General features: G+C 42.6%; 2 protein-coding genes across 5 annotated transcripts in view; one reads left to right on the forward strand and one right to left on the reverse strand.

The window, feature by feature from the left end:
• RPL31 (ribosomal protein L31) overlaps window positions 1–2,527 on the forward strand; it is a 288,373-nt gene extending 285,846 nt beyond the window's left edge. For all 3 annotated transcript variants that reach the window (XM_048962085.1, XM_048962077.1, XM_048962069.1), the window contains exons 4-5: window positions 1,811–1,923; window positions 2,447–2,527. In XM_048962085.1, the coding sequence (XP_048818042.1) occupies window positions 1,811–1,923; window positions 2,447–2,478 (145 nt within the window). In that variant the 3' untranslated portion in view covers window positions 2,479–2,527. The remainder of the gene's footprint in view (window positions 1–1,810; window positions 1,924–2,446) is intronic.
• A 659-nt stretch (window positions 2,528–3,186) lies between these two features.
• The window catches only part of TBC1D8 (TBC1 domain family member 8), a 47,837-nt gene continuing 31,072 nt past the window's right edge, over window positions 3,187–19,951 (reverse strand). For both annotated transcript variants that reach the window (XM_048944994.1, XM_048944985.1), the window contains exons 8-20: window positions 18,941–19,123; window positions 18,369–18,519; window positions 17,566–17,780; window positions 16,581–16,698; window positions 12,877–13,162; window positions 12,257–12,386; window positions 11,838–11,936; window positions 11,207–11,275; window positions 9,595–9,835; window positions 6,312–6,377; window positions 5,624–5,713; window positions 5,357–5,457; window positions 3,187–4,162 (exon numbers count right to left, since the gene is read on the reverse strand). In XM_048944994.1, the coding sequence (XP_048800951.1) occupies window positions 3,704–4,162; window positions 5,357–5,457; window positions 5,624–5,713; window positions 6,312–6,377; window positions 9,595–9,835; window positions 11,207–11,275; window positions 11,838–11,936; window positions 12,257–12,386; window positions 12,877–13,162; window positions 16,581–16,698; window positions 17,566–17,780; window positions 18,369–18,519; window positions 18,941–19,123 (2,208 nt within the window). In that variant the 3' untranslated portion in view covers window positions 3,187–3,703. The remainder of the gene's footprint in view (window positions 4,163–5,356; window positions 5,458–5,623; window positions 5,714–6,311; window positions 6,378–9,594; window positions 9,836–11,206; window positions 11,276–11,837; window positions 11,937–12,256; window positions 12,387–12,876; window positions 13,163–16,580; window positions 16,699–17,565; window positions 17,781–18,368; window positions 18,520–18,940; window positions 19,124–19,951) is intronic.

Below are 19,951 nucleotides of genomic sequence, written 5' to 3' on the forward strand. Positions count from 1 at the left end.
AGGCTATTATCCAGGATTTCTTTGTATTGATTTGTGAAAGTGCTGCTAAATGCATTCAGCATAAAAGAGCAGGGAGTCATCACATCTGCTTTTCCACCTTGAGTTTAACTGCAGTTGTTGCTCTTCTGGGATTAATATCTTTTGGAAGGATGAGGAGAGACTAAAATCACAGCGTCAGCTAGTGCGATGGTCAGTGAGCCAGGCAAAGTAGTAAGAAATGCTTAAGAGATGGGAGAATTGAAGCAAGTGCCTGTGTCTTAATTACAGTATGCATGAAAGTGCTTTATGCTGGATCTGATTTAATAAATATGCTCTGAGAGCGCACAGCAAGGAATTTCCTTCTCCTGAGTGAAGCACTGAGAGCAAGACTTGTCCAAAATCCTGGGTTCCTTTGAGTGGGAGGCTACTTGACAGATGGTCTGAACAAACCATTTTTTGCCTGCCCTCAGCATCGGACTTAGTGCAGTATTAAGGGAGGACGCTAGGCTGTGACTGAGTATCACCAAACAGAGCAGTTCAGCTGTGATTCCATGGGCTTTGTGAGGAAGAAACTCTGATCAACTGTATGTCCGTAGGTACAATCTTTGTTTAGCTCAATGCATACTAAGGTTGCACTGACTTGTGGGATACAGATTGAGCGATGCTCTGAATCTTTAAAGGCCCTCTGGCTTTCAAAGCAGTTGTGGGGTTTTTGTTAGTTTTTTCCCCTCTCACTCTTTTCTGTTCAGGTAAGAATGCTGGACACAGAGAGGGAGATGAGGGGCTGGGGCAGTTCATTAGGAAGGGAGCTGATGGTGCAGGTGGCAGCAGGCTCGGTGTGAGCCAGCAGTGTGCCCTGGCAGCCAAAAGGGAAACTGTGTTTTGGGCTATATTAAACACGGCATGGACACTTGGTGAAAAGAGGTGATTCTTCCACTATATTTAGCATTGTTGTCTTAAATATGGTGTGCAGTTCTGGGCTCCACAACATGAGAAGAATGTCAAGGTCCTGGAAAGAGCCCAGAGCAGGGTGCCGGAGCTGTTAACAGGGCTAAAGGCATGTCCTGTGAAGCTGAGGGCGCTGGGCTGCACAGCCTGGAAGAGGACAGGAGTTGACCTCGCTGCTCCCTGCAGTGCCCTGAGAAGCAGAGGGAGGTGCTCTGCTGCTGGGAACTGGTGGCAGAAGGGAAATGACACAGAGCTGCACCAGGAGAGGTTCAGACCGGGCATTAGGAACAATTTCTTTATTGCGAGGGAGCTCAAACACTGGGACAGCTTTCCTAGAGAGGTTGGTGACGTCCCTTGCCTGTCTGTTTAGGAGGCATTTGGACAATGCCTTCAATTAAAATACACTTGAACTTTTTGTTGGCCTGGAAGCAGTTGGGCAATTGGACCCAATGTATCTTTGCAGATCACTTCCAACTGAGCTATGATATTCTATTCAGGTAAGAAATGCTTGTTAGTAACAGCTGCTTGCTGATGATAATCATCTTCATTTTGTCTATTTGCTGGATCAGAAGTAGAGCAGTGGTGCACTTCTGATGTTATGCTGCCAGTGGATGATCAATATTCAAGGCTCAGTTGACTCTTAATGGCACACTTAAACATAAAAGCCCCTTCAAGGCAAGCAGCATCAATTCCAAGGCACAGGCTTTCATTCTTGTTACGGTGCTGCTACAGAAACAGGATTGACTCATCATGTCTTTGAAATAGGCAAAGCTTCAGAAATCAGAGAGGTTAGTAACTATGGAACAAAGAGCTTTTTTCTTTCCTATTGACTGAAAAAAATTCAGTACATGTTTTATTGACAGTTAATGATGTCTCGTTTTAGGAATGTTCCTTACCGTATCCGTGTGCGTTTGTCCAGAAAGCGCAATGAGGATGAAGATTCCCCAAACAAGCTGTACACGCTGGTTACCTATGTACCAGTCACAACGTTCAAAGGTAAGGTTGCATGGCATCTCTTCCTGAAGGAAGGCACAGCAGTGAGCAGCTAGTGAGCAGCTCCCCTCCTGCAATGCAAAGTTAGGATGAAAAGTGCAGAAAGGGGTCAAATTGCTGATTTAACTTCATCTACTGTAGAGAGCAAGGTAGCTTGCCTGGTCAGTATTAAAATTGTAAGCATGGAATTATGTGAAATAATATATACAAATATATTTGAAAGGAAAAAAAAAAACAACTGTAGATGTTAGAGTCATTTAAGATTCATGTTTTCCTATTTAAAGTATGTCTAATGATGTTGAAGGCACAAGCAGGTAGAGCCTTTGTGTGTGTCAGCTCAAAAATACCTTATCTCAGAATGGATTTAATGTGAAGCTTCCATTAGTACTTCCCTGTATAATTCTTCCAGAAGTAGATCAGCAAACTAGCTTTCGTACCATAGGTGGATTTCTCTTGGGAAGACTTGCATGTACGTGAAAGGGAGTTATCATAGGAATAGATGATGGTACAACTTCTTGTTTTGCAGGTCTACAGACAGTCAATGTGGATGAAAATTAAACAGATTTTAATTACAATAAAATAATTAAAAAGGAAGTTTACTCTTAAATTTTTTTATTGTCTGGTCTCTTCAAGATCTCACCCGGGAAGCATTGAGTTGAACAGGTGACAACTTGTTTTCTTGGGGCTTTGCATAATGGAGATGTTATTTTTTTTATTATTTATTATCTGGGAGGAAGTTTTTCACACAGGGGGTGGTGACACACTGGAACAGGTTGCCCAAGCAGGCTGTGGATGCCCCATCCCTGGAGGCATTCAAGGCCAGGCTGGATGTGGCTCTGGGCAGCCTGGTCTGGTGGTTGGTGACCCTGCACATAGCAGGGGGGTTGAAACCAGATGATCATTGTGGTCCTTTTCAACCCAGGCCATTCTGTGATTCTAAACAACAGAAAACTCTGCAGACTTCTGTTACGTGTGAATGTAATACAGAATATGGTGTTCGGCTGGCAAAGTCCTTGGATTTTTTTCCTGTAGCTATAAAGAGCCACGACCCAGGTATTGTAACAGTACTTTGTGTTTGTAATCTCCCTAGAGTCTGCAGCTGTTCTTCCTTTGGCGTGCTTTGAGTCAGAAGGCTTCTGTCTGCATACTGCACTGAGACATGGGGCTCTGGCCAGGCTGTTAAATGGGAACACACTACCTCAGGGAATTTGAAGTAGGAAACTAATGGCACTTAGCTCCCATCAATCCAGAAATTGTTAGTGCAGGTCTAGTACAAAAAGGGTTTATTGAAAAGTGCATACTTTCAGAGACCAACATCAAAAGCACAGTCCATGTACACTTAACTTTTCAGCAAGACATACAAATCGGAATACAATCAAATATATTAAAATAGTTTCAATTACCAGCATTGAAACAGTTTTCAGTTATTAGTGCAAAAAAGGCAACCTAAACAAACTGCAGACAGTAGCTGAATAATTTCCCTGTTTTTTGTGTTGTTTTTTTTTGTCCTTTAAAAAAAAGAAAAGGGACAACAGGAGCCAGCCTCTGCTCTCCCAGTATGGAAGAGGACTTCACTGTCTTCGTGCTGTAGACAGATGTTTCCTTTTAACAGCCAGTGGATGGCACAAAATGACTGACTTACACACCCTTTAGCTTTAAAACTCTTGAACTGAAAACCACAAACTAACACACTGTTTATCAGAAGTCCACTGCTGACTGAAAGCCTTGTACAGTATGTGCTTTGGCATAATTTCAGTGCATGTTCTTTTTGATAGGTTTGTTGCTACTGTGTGTTTAGTTTTGTATGTTCGCTCCGTGACTGGCAGCTCATTCCATTTGTTTTGAGACTATACTGATTCAACTTTGCGTTCTCAAGTTTTGGTTTTAGCTCTAGGGGTTTTTCAAAGAAATTAACTAAGGACTGTTCCGTTAAGAGGGATGCTAAAATATGTTCAAAAGAGACAGTCCAGTCCCCTTCGGTCACAGGTGAAGACTGAGAGTCTCTGTGAAGGGTCTTCACAGCGTCACTAAAAACAGCATCACGGTCTGAAGCAGAGGCCTGGGCCTGCAGGTCCTCACTGAATTCATCCGATCCGCTCCCCAGGCTGATGCTCCTTTGTCCTACTTCTCCAATCTGAAGTAACAGGGTGGTCACAGTGGCAATGGCTTGATATAAGTCATTCTCCTCTGGATCTTCGTGAAACATGCTGTACAAGGTTTTGCAGAACTGAATGAATTCTCTCTGCAAAGGATGAAAAACCAGAAGTAAGGTGCTGAACAGCTATGCCATGGGTAACTAGGAGTCAGGGGAAGGCAGAGCATTGCTCATTGCTCTCAAAAAGCAGACTTGCAAGCAGAAGTCAAAAATGAGCTTTAGAAAACTGCAAGCAAGGGGATTTCAACCTCCACTCAAGCTAAGAAACACTGGAAATATACTGGAAATCAAAAGGGGAACAGAGCAGGAAAGTACTTTGCTTCCCTGCTTAGAACAGGACCTCACAGATGACCAAAGGACAAGTGGAGATAGATACAGTCCATTACTGGCAGAAAAATCATAGGTTGTTAGAGTGACTCACAACCACAGTAGCCACTCACAGACCTACAAATACCTTCCCTTCCACTGCTTCCCCGGCTCTCACCGGGGAAGTTTTTTGGGTTTTTTTTCCTAATTATAAAAAAAACCAAACTCCTTCCCTCATTCACACTTCACAGATGCTTCTTAGGCCGTGAGCTATTCTATCTGTGAGACCTGAAGTTTCACACAATCAAAGGTTAATTCACGTTGAAAGGGACCTCAGGGAGTTCAGTCAAATGCTGCCCTCAGATGGTGTGAGTCCTGCTAAGCTTATGTAAGGCTGGGGCCAGGCCACCCATTAAAAACTTTATTTAGCTGTACCATTGCAGGAGGGATTCTAGGCAGATTCTCCTTTCTCTTTGTATGTCCATCCACATTTTAATAATACAGGGTCCCCATTCCCCAGTATCAAAAACATACACAATACTGGCATTAGGAAAGATGACAAGGTGAAGAGCCTTTGGCTGCCTCATGCTGTTCAGGTCAGCATTAGGCTAAGACAGGGCAGGTCTCAACTGTTGATGGACCAAGAAGGTTACCCTTCTGTGGGGAGGAGATCAGAAGAGACAGAACAGCAATATGCATTCTCAAGAATTCTTTGGGTTTATGAAGAGTGCTTTTTTTCCATCCTGTTAACACTATATTTACCAGTGAGCCTGTGGAGAGGAAGCTGCTTAGAAAGGTGGCTGATTGTTTTTTAACATGGTTTCCCTCCATCGGAATAAAGCAGTCCTAGACACCTAAAGGACTGAATCTGAGCTTGGGCTTAAGTTACCCTAAGAGCTAAGCAGCTGTATTTAAACAATTCATTTGTGAATGCTCTCTACTTCAAAAACAGACCGCAGCCCCTAACATACATACCTGGCTCATTTTTGGCAATTCTTTTTCAGTTTTAGCATCCTTTTCTTTGGCTAGGTCCTTCAACATCTGTTTCAATTGCTTTTGGTAATCTACTGCATCTCCTTTTACGGAGCGGACACAAAAAGGAGAATTAGTTTTCAAGTTGTTGCAGTAAATCAACATTTCAGAATAAAACCCAGAGAGTGAAGATAATGGAGTGGGGGTAACATGCGGAAAGTCGTTATCTCAGACACACATGCATACAATAGAGAACCACTTCCTCCATACCGTTTGATTTCCCAATGACTAATGGTCTTGAAGTTGACAGCAAAGGATTCTTCAGTGGTGACTGGCTGTCTCTCTCATCTTCTGTCAGAGCTGTCCAAAAGAGGTATCATTAATCTTTCTAACGCTGCATAGTGTTATTTATGTTTGTAGAATTTACATACTTGAAGAAAGCTAAATAACAGGACAAATATATTTTTAAGCAGTTACTTCGTTAAATCATAATGTAAAAATACATTAATGTAAGTAAAGCTGGAGCTGCAGTAAGAGTAGGAAGTCTGACAGGAATGGCACACTGAATTAAAAACTTTGATCAGAGAAACCATTGCAAAATTTTGTCACCTCATCACAACTGGATCAAGATGTGACGAGGACATTTCTACTGCAAACTGAGTGCAGCCATTCAATAATGTAATCCCAGTTTGTATTTATCTAGAAATAACCACAGAACTGGCAGCAAAACATCTCTGGATACAGCAGATGTGAGCCTTAACATTTTGTATCCATAAATTCCACCCAAAAAGCTTTTAACTGGAGTGAGTGTAATTACAAATGCAAATCCCAGCTGAAGGAAGCAAGACAGTCCATTAGGCAGCCCAACAGTTTTCATTGGGTGGTTTGCTGATTTTTTTTTTTTTATATTTTTTATTTTTTTAAGGGAAACTGAGGTACATCCTTTCAAATTTCTTACCAGGTGGGATGTGCAGCCTATACAGGAACTTGATCTTTTCATTCATTTCTCCATTATACATGACATCTGTGAGAAGAAGTGGGGGAGGGAGGGTGAAGAAAAACAAGGAAGTGAACTAGAGCATTTACTCCCACAGCTTAAAATAAAGCCATCTCAGTGCAGAAAAGATAATTGTTTGCAAGAACGATATATGAAAACAAGCATATTACTTTGAAATATTTTAAGTTGTGCCTATTAATGAGGAACAGCAGGTGACAGGCATCTGTCGTGCTCTTTGTTGTTGTGAAATAGAATGGGAGTACCTACCCTATGGAACTTCATCATCAATTAAAAATATCAAGGAGAATGATAGGGAATCTAGTGAAGGCTGTTTGTTGCTGCAAGATAAGCAGGAACAAGAAAGGGGAGAGGCAGAAAATTCTCTTCCTTGGGGTTCCATAATGTTTTTAATGTTTCTTCCTTTTTGCCCTTACCACTGTTCTATAAAATAAGCCCCAACAAGATATCTACTTGTAATATAGCTAATATTTTCAGTGATTAGAAGAAATGAGATTCTTTGAATGGTTTGGGTTGGAAGGAACCTTTAAGATCACCTAGTTCCATTCCTCCTGCTATAGGCAGGGGCACCTCCCTCTAGACCAGGTTGCTCACAGCCCCATCCAGCCTGGCCTTGAATGCTCCATGGAGGGGGCATCCACAGCCTCACTGGGCAACTTGTTCCAGTGCCTCACCACCCTCACAGAAAAGAATTTCTTCCTAATATCCAATATAAATCTAACCTCTTCCAGTTTAAAGCCATTTCCCCTCATCCTGTCACTACGTGTCCTTCTAAAAAGTCCTCCCCCAGCATTCCTGTAGGCCCCCTTCAGGCACTAGAAGGCCACTTCAAGGTCCTCCTGAAGCTCTCTTCTCCAGGCTGAAGAACCCCAGCTCTCCCAGCCTGTCCCCTTAGAGGAGATGCTCCAGCCTTCTGATCATCTTCATGGCCCTCTACTGGACCTTCTCCAACAGCTCCACATCCTCCTTATGTAGGGGTTCCAAAACTGGATGCAGTATTCCAGGTGGGGTTTCACAAGAGCAGAGTAGAGGGGTTGAATCACCTCCCTTGGTCTGCTGGTCGCACTTTTCTCTGTGCATCCTAGGATATGGTTGGCCTTCTGAGATGCAAGCACACACTGCTGGTTAACATTAAATCTTTCATCAACTGACACCCCCAAATCCTTCTCCTCAGGGCTGCTCTCAAGCCACTCTCAACCTAACCTGTATTTGTGCTTGGGATTGCCCCACAGAGGTGCAGGACCTTGCACTTGGCCTTGCTGAACTTCATGAGGTTGGCGTGGGCCCACCTCTCAAGCCTGTCCAAGTCCCTCTGGATGGCATCTCTTCCTTCTGGCATGTCAACAGCGCTACTCAGCTTGGTGTCATCTGCAAACTTGCTGAGGGTGCACTCAATCCCACTCTCAGTCACCTACAAAAAGGATAAATAGCACTGGTCCCAGCACCAATCCCTGAGGAATGTCACTCCTCACCAGTCTCCACATTAAGATATTGACCACAGCTCTCTGAGTGTGACCATCCTGCCAAATCCTTATCCAGGGAGTACTCCATCAAATCCATTTTTCCCCAGTTTGGCAGCCAGGATGCTGTGCAGGACAGTGCCAAAGGCTTTGCACAAGTCCAGGTAGTTTGACATCAGCTGCTCTTCCTTTATCCACTGACACTGTAACTCCACCATAAAAAGTGAACAAGTTTCATCAGGCATGACTTGCCCTTGGTGAAGCCATGTTGGTTACCACCAATCACCTCATCTTTGTTTTCCATGTGCCTTAGAAGAGCCTTCAGGAGGATCTGCTCCATGATCTTGCCAGGCACAGAGGTTAGCTTGACTGGCCTGTGGTTCCCTGGATCTTCTTTTTTTTTTCTGTTCTTGAAAATGGGGGTTATAGTTCCCCTTTTCCAATCGGGGAACTTCACCAGACTGCTGTGACCTTTCAGATACAGACAGCGGCTTGGCAACTTCCTCCACCAGTTCCCTCAGAACCTGTGGATGGATCTTGTTGGACCCCATGGACTTGTCCACATTCAGGTTCTTTAGGCAGTCTCAAACCTGATCTTCACTTAGAGTGAGCAGATCTTCCTTCTCCCAGTTCTTACCTTCGCTTTCTGCAGCTTGGGTGGCGCAGCTGGAGCCCTTGCTAATGAATCACAGAATCACAGAATTGTAGGGGTTGGAAGGGACCTCCAGAGATCATCGAGTCCAACCCCCCTGCCAAAGCAGGTTCCCTACAGTATGAAGACTGCTTCTAAACTTTCAAAAGCACTGAAATACTGTGGAAGCAGTATTTCAGTTTAAAGAATGTAAGAACTGAAATCACATAGTAGTATGGGTTGATTTGGTTCACATAAAAAAATTCTAGAAAGCTTAAGTGACAAAAATATGGATTTACTTAATTTCTTGAGGCTTTGACTGTTGAAGCATTTTTGTTATTTGGGGTCAGGCAACAGCTGAGATGTACTACTTTTCTTCAGACAGACTTCAGGATGAACAGCCTCATCTCAGCTGTGGCCTCAAGCTCTGCTCTCAGTCCCCGATGGTAAATTTTTTGTTCTGCTTACTGTCAGCAGCAGCAAACTCAGATAATCTTAAATGAGATTAAGATAAATATTGAAGAAGCAATTACAGATAATGTACTGCAATTTCAAAGGTATACTGAGTACAGCAATCTGGCAGAGAAGATTTCCTAGCCTTCCACACAGACCCAGGTATGATTTTGATTCATGAAATACTCTCAACAAAATTACTAACACGTATTTTAATCCAATATTAAATGACGACCTCAGGTGTCTTTTAAATCTAACCTACTTACTGTGAATAGAACAATGAATATTAGTAAAGGTCACTGGTTATGTGAATTACATGTATAAGAAAAATACTTGCTCACATCTTCAAAGAATCATATAATGGTTTGGATTCGTAGGGACATCAAATCCTACCCAGCCCCAACCCCTGCTGTGGGCACGGCTGCCCCCCACCAGCTCAGGCTGCCCAGGGCCTCAGGGTACCACAGCTTCTCTGTGCAGCTGTGCCAGCACCTCACAGCCTTCTGAGTAAAGAACTTCCTCCTAATACCTAACCTAGATCTCCCCTCTCTTAGTTTAAAAGCCATTCTCCCTTGTTTTATCACTATCTGCCTGGGTGCAGGGTCACCAATTACGTGACATCTGTCTCACCCCATGCCACCCCACCTCTGTCCACCTTCCACCCCACGTAAGAAGCCAATACCTAGGCAGCTGGCTAGCCCCTTGAACTCAATGAGGTGGTCCATATTGTCATCTAGAAGGCGGAATGTCCTCTCAGCGAGGATGTTGGTGTGCTCCCCACATGTCCAGGGTGAAACAAGCTTGTAGAGGTTAGTAAACTGCTGGGCATCAATCCGGTACTGCTCAGCGTACGGCCTGCTGGGGTCGTGTCGCTCAGCGGCAGGCCCCGCCGTGTCCCAGTAGCATCTTATTAGATGTTCCCTCTAGGAGAAATCAAATGCAGGAAAGGGGAATTGCAGTCTGCAATATCAAAGGGAGCACGACTGGCAGAAAAAGGCATGCACATCAAAGTGTGTTGGAAATGCTCAAAATTCTCTTTGTGCGCAGTGTTATAATGATACCGAGACTATTCATGTGAGCTAGATTCATACTTAGCTGAAAAGCTAAGTATGAATCTTTAATTAGACCATCCAAGTGCTCTTATTATCGCCAATAGATAATTAATAAATTTGAAAAGAAACTGGACAGACTCTTGGAGGAAGAGCTGCTGACACTCTCTATTGGCTGTATCTGGCTCAGGACATCCATCTAAAGGTACAGGAGAGTGGAGAAAATTCAAGGTGTCAAACATGCTTGACCCTCTCATAATCCTCTCCCAGACCTCTCAGTTTGGATGCTGTTCCCATCATTCTTCTCTTAGGGCCAGTCAGGTTGATGCACAACAAAGAGTCCCAACAAAACAAGCTGTCCTGAGGGAGCAAAGGAGGTAACAAAAAAAGGAACCACAAGGAAACCAAGTGAGAAAAGAGAAGGAGTGCAAGTAAGAGTCAAGGATAAAAAACAGCAGTAAGGAACAGGAGGAAAGCACTACAGAATGCATCACACTACAGCAGCAGCATCTTACCACAGCTAATGGAACAAGAATACAACTGCTCTTAGCCACAAAGATACTTAACACTGGGTACATATGTACCACAAGAATGTTCTCAGTGCCTAATATTTATGGATGAGCAACAGATCAAAAGAAATATACATTAAATGTCCATTACATGTGTGGAGCTCTAAATCACAGATATCTGTGTAATCTTAAATGTTTCCATCTCCAAATATCTTTTATAACAGCTCTTTTAAATATCATCCTGACGTTAAGGAACTGAAGAAGAAAAAGACAATTGGGAACTAATAGGAAAGATGTAAGTTTCTGGGTTTCCTCCCACTCAATGGACAATTGAGAGTGCCTTTAAAGAGCATTAAGAGAGCAGGACTTAAAAGTATTACAGATCTCCAGTGAGCAGAACTACATAATAAGTCCAGTCTGCATGTGAAAATTACAGGGACCTAATTTTTCATGGACCATTACCAAGCAGCAAGTTAGAAAAAATATTCTCAGTAGTTCTCCATTGAATTATCAGTACATTAGCATTGCTCTTTTGCAACTGGATAACCACACAAAGGACAAAATGACAAGTTCCAGCTAAGATCTCCTCCAGGTAACACAGAACACCTCTCCAAGGCATCCCAGACATGAAGTGCAAGATGGCTGTGCTAAGCGATGGCGGGAGGTTACAGCCAGGAGCCTCAAATAGCTTAATCCACTACTTTTTATGTATACCATACTTTTTATGTATACCAACCTTGAACAGGTCATACAATTCCTCTAAATCTTCAGGAAGAATCGAAACATCTGGGATGACAACTCGAAGCTTAAAGAGAATACATGTTAGTCGTAATGCTTGCTACTGTCATCACTGGCACGAACAAGCAAGCACACGAACCCTCCCAGTGACTGTTCTTATGTGGTACAGGTACAAACTGGAGCACTGAAAAAATCTTTGCAATTTCCCCCCCCCCTTCTCTAGGTTCCCTGGTTGGACAAATCTGTGAGAAAAGAAATCCCCTAAGGGCTATTAGAAACAAAGACAGGAAGTCCCTAAGCAGCAGGTCACAGGAGGCCGGGGAAGCATCACATCACGAGCTCTGTTCTTGCTCTTCCCCAGGCATCTGCCCAGGGCCACTGCCATACACAAAGCATTAGGCTGGACTGTCCTGCAGTTGTTCTTAATGTTATAGCCACCCTAGAAAATAATGCATGTGGCTGCAAAATAAAAACATCAAGCATCCCAGAAAAGAGCTTTTTCCCAGAGTCAATTATGATTCCCCCTTTTTTCATAATCTTGCACCTTCAGAAGACTGAAAGCTGGTTGCCACAGAACATTGGGGATGAGGGGAGGTGTTAAATCTCAGCCTAAACAACATTCTACTCACCACATTTTGCTTGGTTGTGTCTTCATGGCTTTGCAGAACACGGATTCTGTGTTTGTAACGCATATGCTCTATCTGTTCCACAGAGTGGTCTCCAAATTTCTTAAAAGGAGGAACAAAAGTTATTGTTTTGTATATTTCACTATACTGATAATTCCAGTGAATTGTATTTCCAATAGATGGGAAATACAACTTTTAAAGTGTCGTGACTCCCTCAAGAATGCACAGTTTAAACGTATTCAATCTCTAACTGACCTCTCAGTTTATGCATTTATTCTGCACCTAGTATTTTGCATTTGAGCCCTTCTTCAAAGATCTTTAAAAATGTGTATTAACTATTGAAACAACTATGTTGAATTTAAACCTTTTTCTTCTACAAAATCGTAACTTATCTGATCAGAAGACACCAAGCTGGATTTTACCTCGTAAGAATCATGAATGAGATTAGCTATTTCAGTCACTGGAGTGGCTTCCTGATCGTCGCTGAAAAATGCATGGTGATTACCAATAGGTGGCAGAGGGCTCTCCTCATTTTTTACATGCTCTAAAAACCTAGAGGGAACAAGTACAAGCAACACAGATTACCCTGTACTACATTTTTTTTCAATATAAATAACAAGTCTTATGGCTCAGACTTAAATTTTTTTTTTAGGCTGCTGTGTTTTTCAGAAATACCTTCAGTATTACTCATCCTAGGAAAAAACAAGCCCGCCAAATGACTAAACGCTGCCCAAGGAAGAAAACTTCTGTCTCCTTGAGGTCGCGAGCGGGAAGCTTGTCACTCCAGGGAAGACACAAAGAGCAGCAGTATACACTGCACACTGACACAGTGTGTGCATGTCTCGGCACCGCCAGGAAGTGTCACAGGACATACATTTGTCAAATTTACAAAGCCCATTGTTTGAGATAGGCACCGGGAAAGCAGCAGCACGTTAACACAGAGGGTGCCTACAGTTGTCATGACAACAGCACCCAAATTCCTTTGACTGCAGAAAGATTTGCGAGGGAAGCAATGTTCCTGCAACCAGACGCGTGACGGTACCTGCTCAGAATCATCAGGGCCTGCCCATCATCTTTGCTGTTACACAAGTCCACCGCATTGGCTTCAAGTATGGCCAAGCCTAGCTGGAAGATGGCTTTGATCCCATCATAGAAAAAGCAGTCCACGACATTCACAGCACTTTCTAGAGGCATAATGCTAAGAAAAAGGGTGAGGAACCATGAAAGAGAAATGGAAGCTAAGGTTGTCAGATCCTTCATATGTTCAGCCAGTTCTGGAAGCTGCTCTTTTATAAGCTCTTCAAACACCGACTGGTCTACCTGAGCACCTGCAAGTGCAAGGAAGCAGCATTAGCCAGGATTGACACAGGAAAAATATTCCTTAAAGCCAACGATTGTTGTTTTAAGACCTTTTTTTAACTACACTGACAAGATATGCATATGGCTACAATGAAACCCCCATTATCTTCCTGCTGTGATCTCAGCCCCAACCCTTACGCCAGTGATCCTCACTGTGCAACATTCTGCAAGACCATGATGGTTCTGCTAAGTGCCTTTAAGGTGCAGTAAAATAGTAATAGTAGCAGCTGTTGTTTTTGGCTAAAACAGCACATAAGTGACAGGAAAAGCAATCTTAAAGCATTTTACCGTTCAACTTGGGGTCTATGTCATGAAAATGAAACAGTACAGATTCCTCTACAGCATATGTACTCAAGCAAACAGGCAGCAGAGCTTTCACTCCAGGTAACAAAATATAGATGACCACATTCATTAAGCATGAAGAAGAGATTTACACATATATGAACACATATGTATACATATATGTACACAAATATTTATGGGTACACAGGTAAATGCAAAGATATAGATATAGATTTTTTTTTTTTAAAGAGAAGATTTCTGCAATGTCTGTATACAATCTTTCCTGTCCATCCAAACCAGGCCTTCCAGAAGGAGCAGATTTAGGCCCCGTTTCTTTTTTTTGAGCTGGAAAATTGTGTTATCTTCTGTTTTTACATCCAAATCATAAAAAAAAACCCAAAAACCAGGCATGATAATTCTCTGTTTTCGCATTAAGCCACAAAAAGCTTCTGCTGCTCTCTGAACAAACATTACAATATCCAAAATTGAAAATAAGTACCCAGGAGCATGCAAAGAGCTTCTGAGAAATACCAAGCACTGTGACTGCTTTGAAGGGGCAGTTTTTTCATGTCAGATGATAAGGGAAAAGAAAACAGAAAAGAAAGCAGACTGGGGTTATTCTGCAGCATTCGTCTTTTTAAAGTGCTTTTATTTTGTTTTTAATAAAGAATTTAATAGCTTTCATAGTTTACGGATCAAAAAAGGTACAGAAAGTTTTAGGGGTATTTGAAGAAAACTAGAGACAGATAGGTGGACACATTCAAAGATCCTTTCAGACTCAAAGGCAGTACAGGAGAGCCTGGCAAAAGCTAAAGTTTAAAAGAAATGTACAATGCTGACCAGATCATTTGCAGAATATTATATTGTGAGTAAATGTTGACATTGTAGATGAAAGTTAAGTAGGTATATTCAAAGATATTTTTATGCCTATTAGGATCCCAGAAACCACGATAACCAAGCAATTGAATTTCTGGGGTTTTGGCATCATGAAATCATAGTGAGGTAGGAAAATACTAGGGTGTCCATTTAAAAAAAAGGATGATCCAAATGACTTCTACAGGACTGAAAAGGCAATTCAGAGAAATGAAGTGGGGTTTTCACAGTCTGAAAAATGATAATAGCAAGGTGATGACAATCTAACAGATACAGTGTAGTAAATTGGTCAATACATTTATGGAGAGGATGGAAGAGTCATGGTAACACGAGAATTGGAAATGCATTACTCCTGTGTTCATTCTTGACTCAAGCACAACTTATTTCTAACCTGACACCATAGTATCACACAATCATAGAATGGCTTGGGGTGGAAGGAACCTTAATGATCATGCAGTTCCAACCCTGTCATGGGCAGGGCTGCCCCCCACCAGCTCAGGTTGCCCAGGTCTCCATCCAACCTGGCTTTGAGTGCCTCCAGGGGTGGATGGAACACCACAGCTTCTCCAGACAGATGTGTCAGCACCTCACTGCCCTCTTGTAAAATCTTCTCTAACATCTAATCTAAACCTCTCATTTATTTTAAAACCATTCCCCTTTGTCCTATCACTATCTGCCTACACAAAAAGTCTCCTTCCTGCTTATAAGCATCCTTCAAGTACTAGAAGGCTGCAGTTAGGTCTCCCCAGAGGCCTCTCTCTAAGCTGAAGGGGCCCAACTCCCTCAATCTTTCCTTGTAGGAGAGCTGCTCCACCTGCAGCGTTAGCGACAGGCAAGATACAAACTCCAAGTACAATGTGAGGGTAGTGATATGACCAGCTGTATGGGAACATTCAAGTTCATTTGTGTGTGAGGAATTCTTTACAGACCATTAGCCAGCAACCACCGACATTAAGACAGGCCCTAGGCTGATGATATCTAGGAATGCAGGAGGACAAATAGACATGCTGTGTAGTTTGTTCTTTTTCCAAATAACGAAAAGAGATGCATGTACATGGGAGTAAGTCATCAGGATGGCAGTTTATAAAGTTAGGCCTGGAGACAATAACTGAAGTTCAAACAAGTGTGGAGAATTACAGTGCCAAATCCACTAGCTGAAAATACCAATGACACTGGAAACACCACAAAACATTCTAAGCATCTAGCTGACTATAATTCTGTTTTAATTTGCCTCACCTGCCAGTTCAGTGACTGTGCTGCTGCACAGCATCAGGAGGTATTACAATCCCACCCTGAAAGAAAATGATTAGAAATCTCCCCAGACATCTTATCCTGCTCCTTAGGAAGCACCAGACTGCCGACACCAACTCTATGCTCCAGAGCCATACTGCCAGGCCCTTCCTCCTGTCTCCACCTCCTCACTAGTGACCAGATCCCTCCCTTTGCTACAGCAACAGTGTAATGGCAGACACTTACTAAAGAGTAAGATTAGCACTGAAGAGGGAAAAGCTATCAGATATTTCTGTAAGAGGAGGAAGTCAACAGACTGCAAAAAACAAATACTTTTTCTTGCATGTCTGCGTGCAATTACTCTGTTAAGCAGCTCAGCTCCTATACATGAGGCAGGCATTAGCCATTTACATGATTATTTTCACAACAGTCTCTAAAACAGCTGCATTGCAAAAAGCAAAGACATGCCACGTGCAATACAAAGCATGTGCTCCAGAGGGGCTGGTGTTATTTCTTATTGCTGCACCTCATTTCAGCTACCCGGTTTTGTACCAGCACTCATTACAAAGGGTCATTTTAGATGCATGTCTAAAATTACTCTAGCAGCTAGGCAGACACATCAGCTCAAAAACAGCCTGCACATCTTCCCTAAACTGACCTGAAACAGATAGAATCTCTAGCACTGCTAACTAAGACACACAAGCTCTTCTATTTTTATCTGACAGGCGAAAGTTCTACTATGTTCTGACCAACAGGAGAAAAAAAATGACAAACTGTAAAAAGCAGTCTCTATGGTTATGGCTCTAGCAGCTCAAACTCTGTGAACCAAAAAATAACACTGGAACTTAAGCAGCCACCACTGCTGTCTTTCCACAGTACACAAACATATGGATCACCTCACTCATGGGTTCTGCATCTCAGCAGAACTGCGCTTAGATCTTCCAGTGCCATCCAGCTGACCCTTCCCAGTTAGCAAGAAGAGTGGAAGAGACATCAGCTCACCTATCACTCGGTGGTTGAAGTAATCTGGGAGCATTCGTTCACACACAGCAACCAACAGCCAAAAGGCTTCTTCCTCTTTGGCATATAACAATAACACGGAGGTCAAAATATTCATAGACTTACAAGGGGAAAAAGAAAATCAAGATTTATTAGCGACAGCAAAACCTACTGGCAAAAGCTAAGTCGTGGATATTTTAAAATAAAAGTAGCCTAACTTGATCTACACGGCTGACAAAAGCAGCCAAGGAAAGGTAACAGTCAGTGAATACATAATTGCAACCCAAGAAAAAGGCATAACGAGTTTTTCAAGCTTATATATGCTGGTTTTCCTAAGAGCAATAGGAAACAACTGAGAAAGGCACAATTCTGGATTTGCCCTGATGCAAAGCATGTAGCTGACAGTGCAAGATGTTTTAGGCCTGCTTTTTCCCCCCTCCCTGTATTTGTATTTCAAAAGAAGAGAGGGAATGTGGAACTGTTAAGACGTTAGCTAGAATTCAGAGAGCTGCACAGAAGGCAAAGATATTAATTTAGGAGACAGTGGGTAAGGAACTTCATCATCAACATCATCAGTTTTGGAAAAAAGAGCAGAGCTTCACTAAACCTCTGCCCAAGTGCACTATGCAAATCTCATCTGTGTAGGCCAGCTCCCTTTGCACTGTCTCCAAGTATTGTGCAAGAAACTCACCCTCAAACAAACAAAAGCATCAATTTATTTTTTTTCCCTCCTCTAACTCTAATTGCAGCTTGCAGAATGCCGAGGGAATGCTTTTGATAAAGCAGAGCATGGTTGTTTTCCAGAGTAATTCACAGTTAATGCCCAAAGTTATGCATTTTCCGTAACTGAAGACATTATTCATCAAAAAACAGAGTTTAAATTATTCCCAGTACAACGATAAAAGTGAGAGAGAAGAAAAAGGGGAAAAAAAAAGAAAGAAAGAAAGAAGGAAAGAAGAGCATCATTAGCCCTCTAGGAGCTTTTCACCTGGCAGTATCCTATTTTGGGGTTTCTGTGCGCATACGCAGTCAGCACCCTCCTGAGAGCCGCTATCCCCGTCTCGCTCTGGAAGGCTGGGTGCTCAGGCAGCGAGCGGTGGAGGTCACGCTCAATCTCCTCTGTCACTATACAACACTTGCCCATGGAGGCCTCCACTAAATGCACGTAGTAACCAGGATGAGAGGCGAGATCTGTCACAGCGTCTGGAAGCAGCCAGAAGGGAGGAAGAGACAAGTGGATTAAAGAAGTTGTACACTTTACAAACGTTTGAGCATGTTGTATGTTGGATTAAGGACTGCATTTGAGATCACCCCGCAGGAACTTTCTGGCTCTGCCAGATCTGTGGATGAAACGAGTTGTTTTTTTCCATCTTTAGCTTCTATTATTCCTGCCAACTTTCAGCTTGGAGCAAGAGCAGCACTGCTGACTTGAAGATGTCATTATTTTGCAGTAATTTGATTTGAGTAGGGTTAAATCAATATTTATGCTAAAATCAAATTGTTCCTTGAAGGAGAGCATTACTCTATGAAAACATGACGTTAATTTTAAATTACACGGATGAAGCAGATGTTATTTCATTTTTTTCTGCACATTGTGCCATCATGCCGAGATAAAATTCTTACCACCCACCTAATTACTTACTTGCTGTTATTATTTGATCATTTGTCCTCTAGAAGCACATAAACTCCATGCCTAAGACATTTAATTGCCCTTGGGAAATTCTGTACCTAAATGTTTTGCTATGCACAGAATCAGACATGACTACAGCCAACATGTCTGTAAGTGCTCACCTGAAAAGAGCAGCCACAGTTTGCCTCTTAAGGATTCAGGGATTCCCATAGCAACAAGTTTTCTGATCTTCTCTGTGCGAAACATGCACACGGTTCTCCCATACTCCACAAAATGGTCATCCCATAGACTCTCTTTGATTTGCTCCCTAGACTGCAAACAAGAAGGTCTCTTTAAAAGAACAAATCATGTGCATGTGAGAACTTGTAAAACAAGAAACATTCTATAACTTAGAAATTCTGCAAGATATTTCCATTACCAAAGGATATGGGAAGCGTGCTCTAAGGAGTTAAACTACGCCCATTTTGCATACGTGAATCACCACATAAGGGAGAACACAACTGAAGATAGGGAAAAACATTATAAATATTCATCAGAAAGGAATGGGGGAGGAAGAAGAAAAAAACATGCAAATTAAAAAATAGCTATTTTATACTTAGCACACACATAACTTCTCCAGGCAACACAGAGTTTTATTACACTAAAATTACCTGTCTGCATTTTGAATTACCTGTTTGTTTTTTTGTTTGTTTGTTTTAAGAGAAACTTATAACATCCCTAAAATTGTACATACCTTTCCAAAATCAAGGCCTGCCATTCCCGACTGATGAAAGTCTGATCTCAGTGCTTCAGCATTGAGCAAGTAACTGCTCTCCTTGTCGCATTTGCTTCTGTCCTTGCTTTGGGCAGCCTCCACTCCTGGACTGCCAGGCTCACAGCCCCCAGGCACACATGCGGATGTGAACACAGGAGCGTTCTGCAGTGTAGATCCACAGGAGGTGACAAATGAGAAGAGGTTAAGAACTGCCTCCCAAACAGCATTCAAAACAAGCAGCAGCCTGCTTCCTGGGCTATCTCTGGCTGTTGCATCAAAATGTTTTATACCTTCCAGGAGGAAAGGTCTTACTCAAGACTTCATTCATATTATCATTTATTTGTATGCCAGAGAAGAGTTGTTACTTTGAAACCATTGTTGTTAGTAATTTCTAAGTATTCTTGCTGACCTCAGCCTGACCTCATAAGGCACTTACTTCAACCTACAGTCATGTTGTGGTGCTCCAGGGCACTTTCTAAAGTTTGTCACTGTTTTTCTTGTTCGGTGAGGCAGAGTCAAAACTGGACACTGCATTCAAGATCACACTCAGAAGCAGTGAATAAAAGAAAGCAATAAAGTCTCATGGCCTGCTGGTTACACTCAAACCCACAGTCTGGTGGCCTTCTTCACTGTAACAGGGCACTGCTGACCAATGGGCTCAGCCTGGTGTCCACCACAAGCTCCATGCTTCTGCTACCCAGTTTCTCTGTAGCCAGCCAGCCCAGGCCTTTCCTTTGCATGGTGCCACTCTGCCAGACCTCACTTTTAGTTTTGCTGAACTTCACAAAGTCTCTGTCAGCCCTCACATCAGATTTTTGAGGCCTCTGTGAAGGGCAGTGCCAGCCTTCATCATATTCACTGCTCCTCTCAAACAGCTTAGCCCACAGCTGCACCATGGGTACGCTCTGCACCACTGTACTGGTCAAAACCAAAGGCATCACACAGCACCAGACCGAAACTGATCCCTGAGAACAGCAGCACAACAGACCG

The sequence above is a fragment of the Lagopus muta genome, chromosome 1, assembly GCF_023343835.1.
Source record: "Lagopus muta isolate bLagMut1 chromosome 1, bLagMut1 primary, whole genome shotgun sequence".
Lineage (NCBI taxonomy): Eukaryota > Metazoa > Chordata > Aves > Galliformes > Phasianidae > Lagopus > Lagopus muta.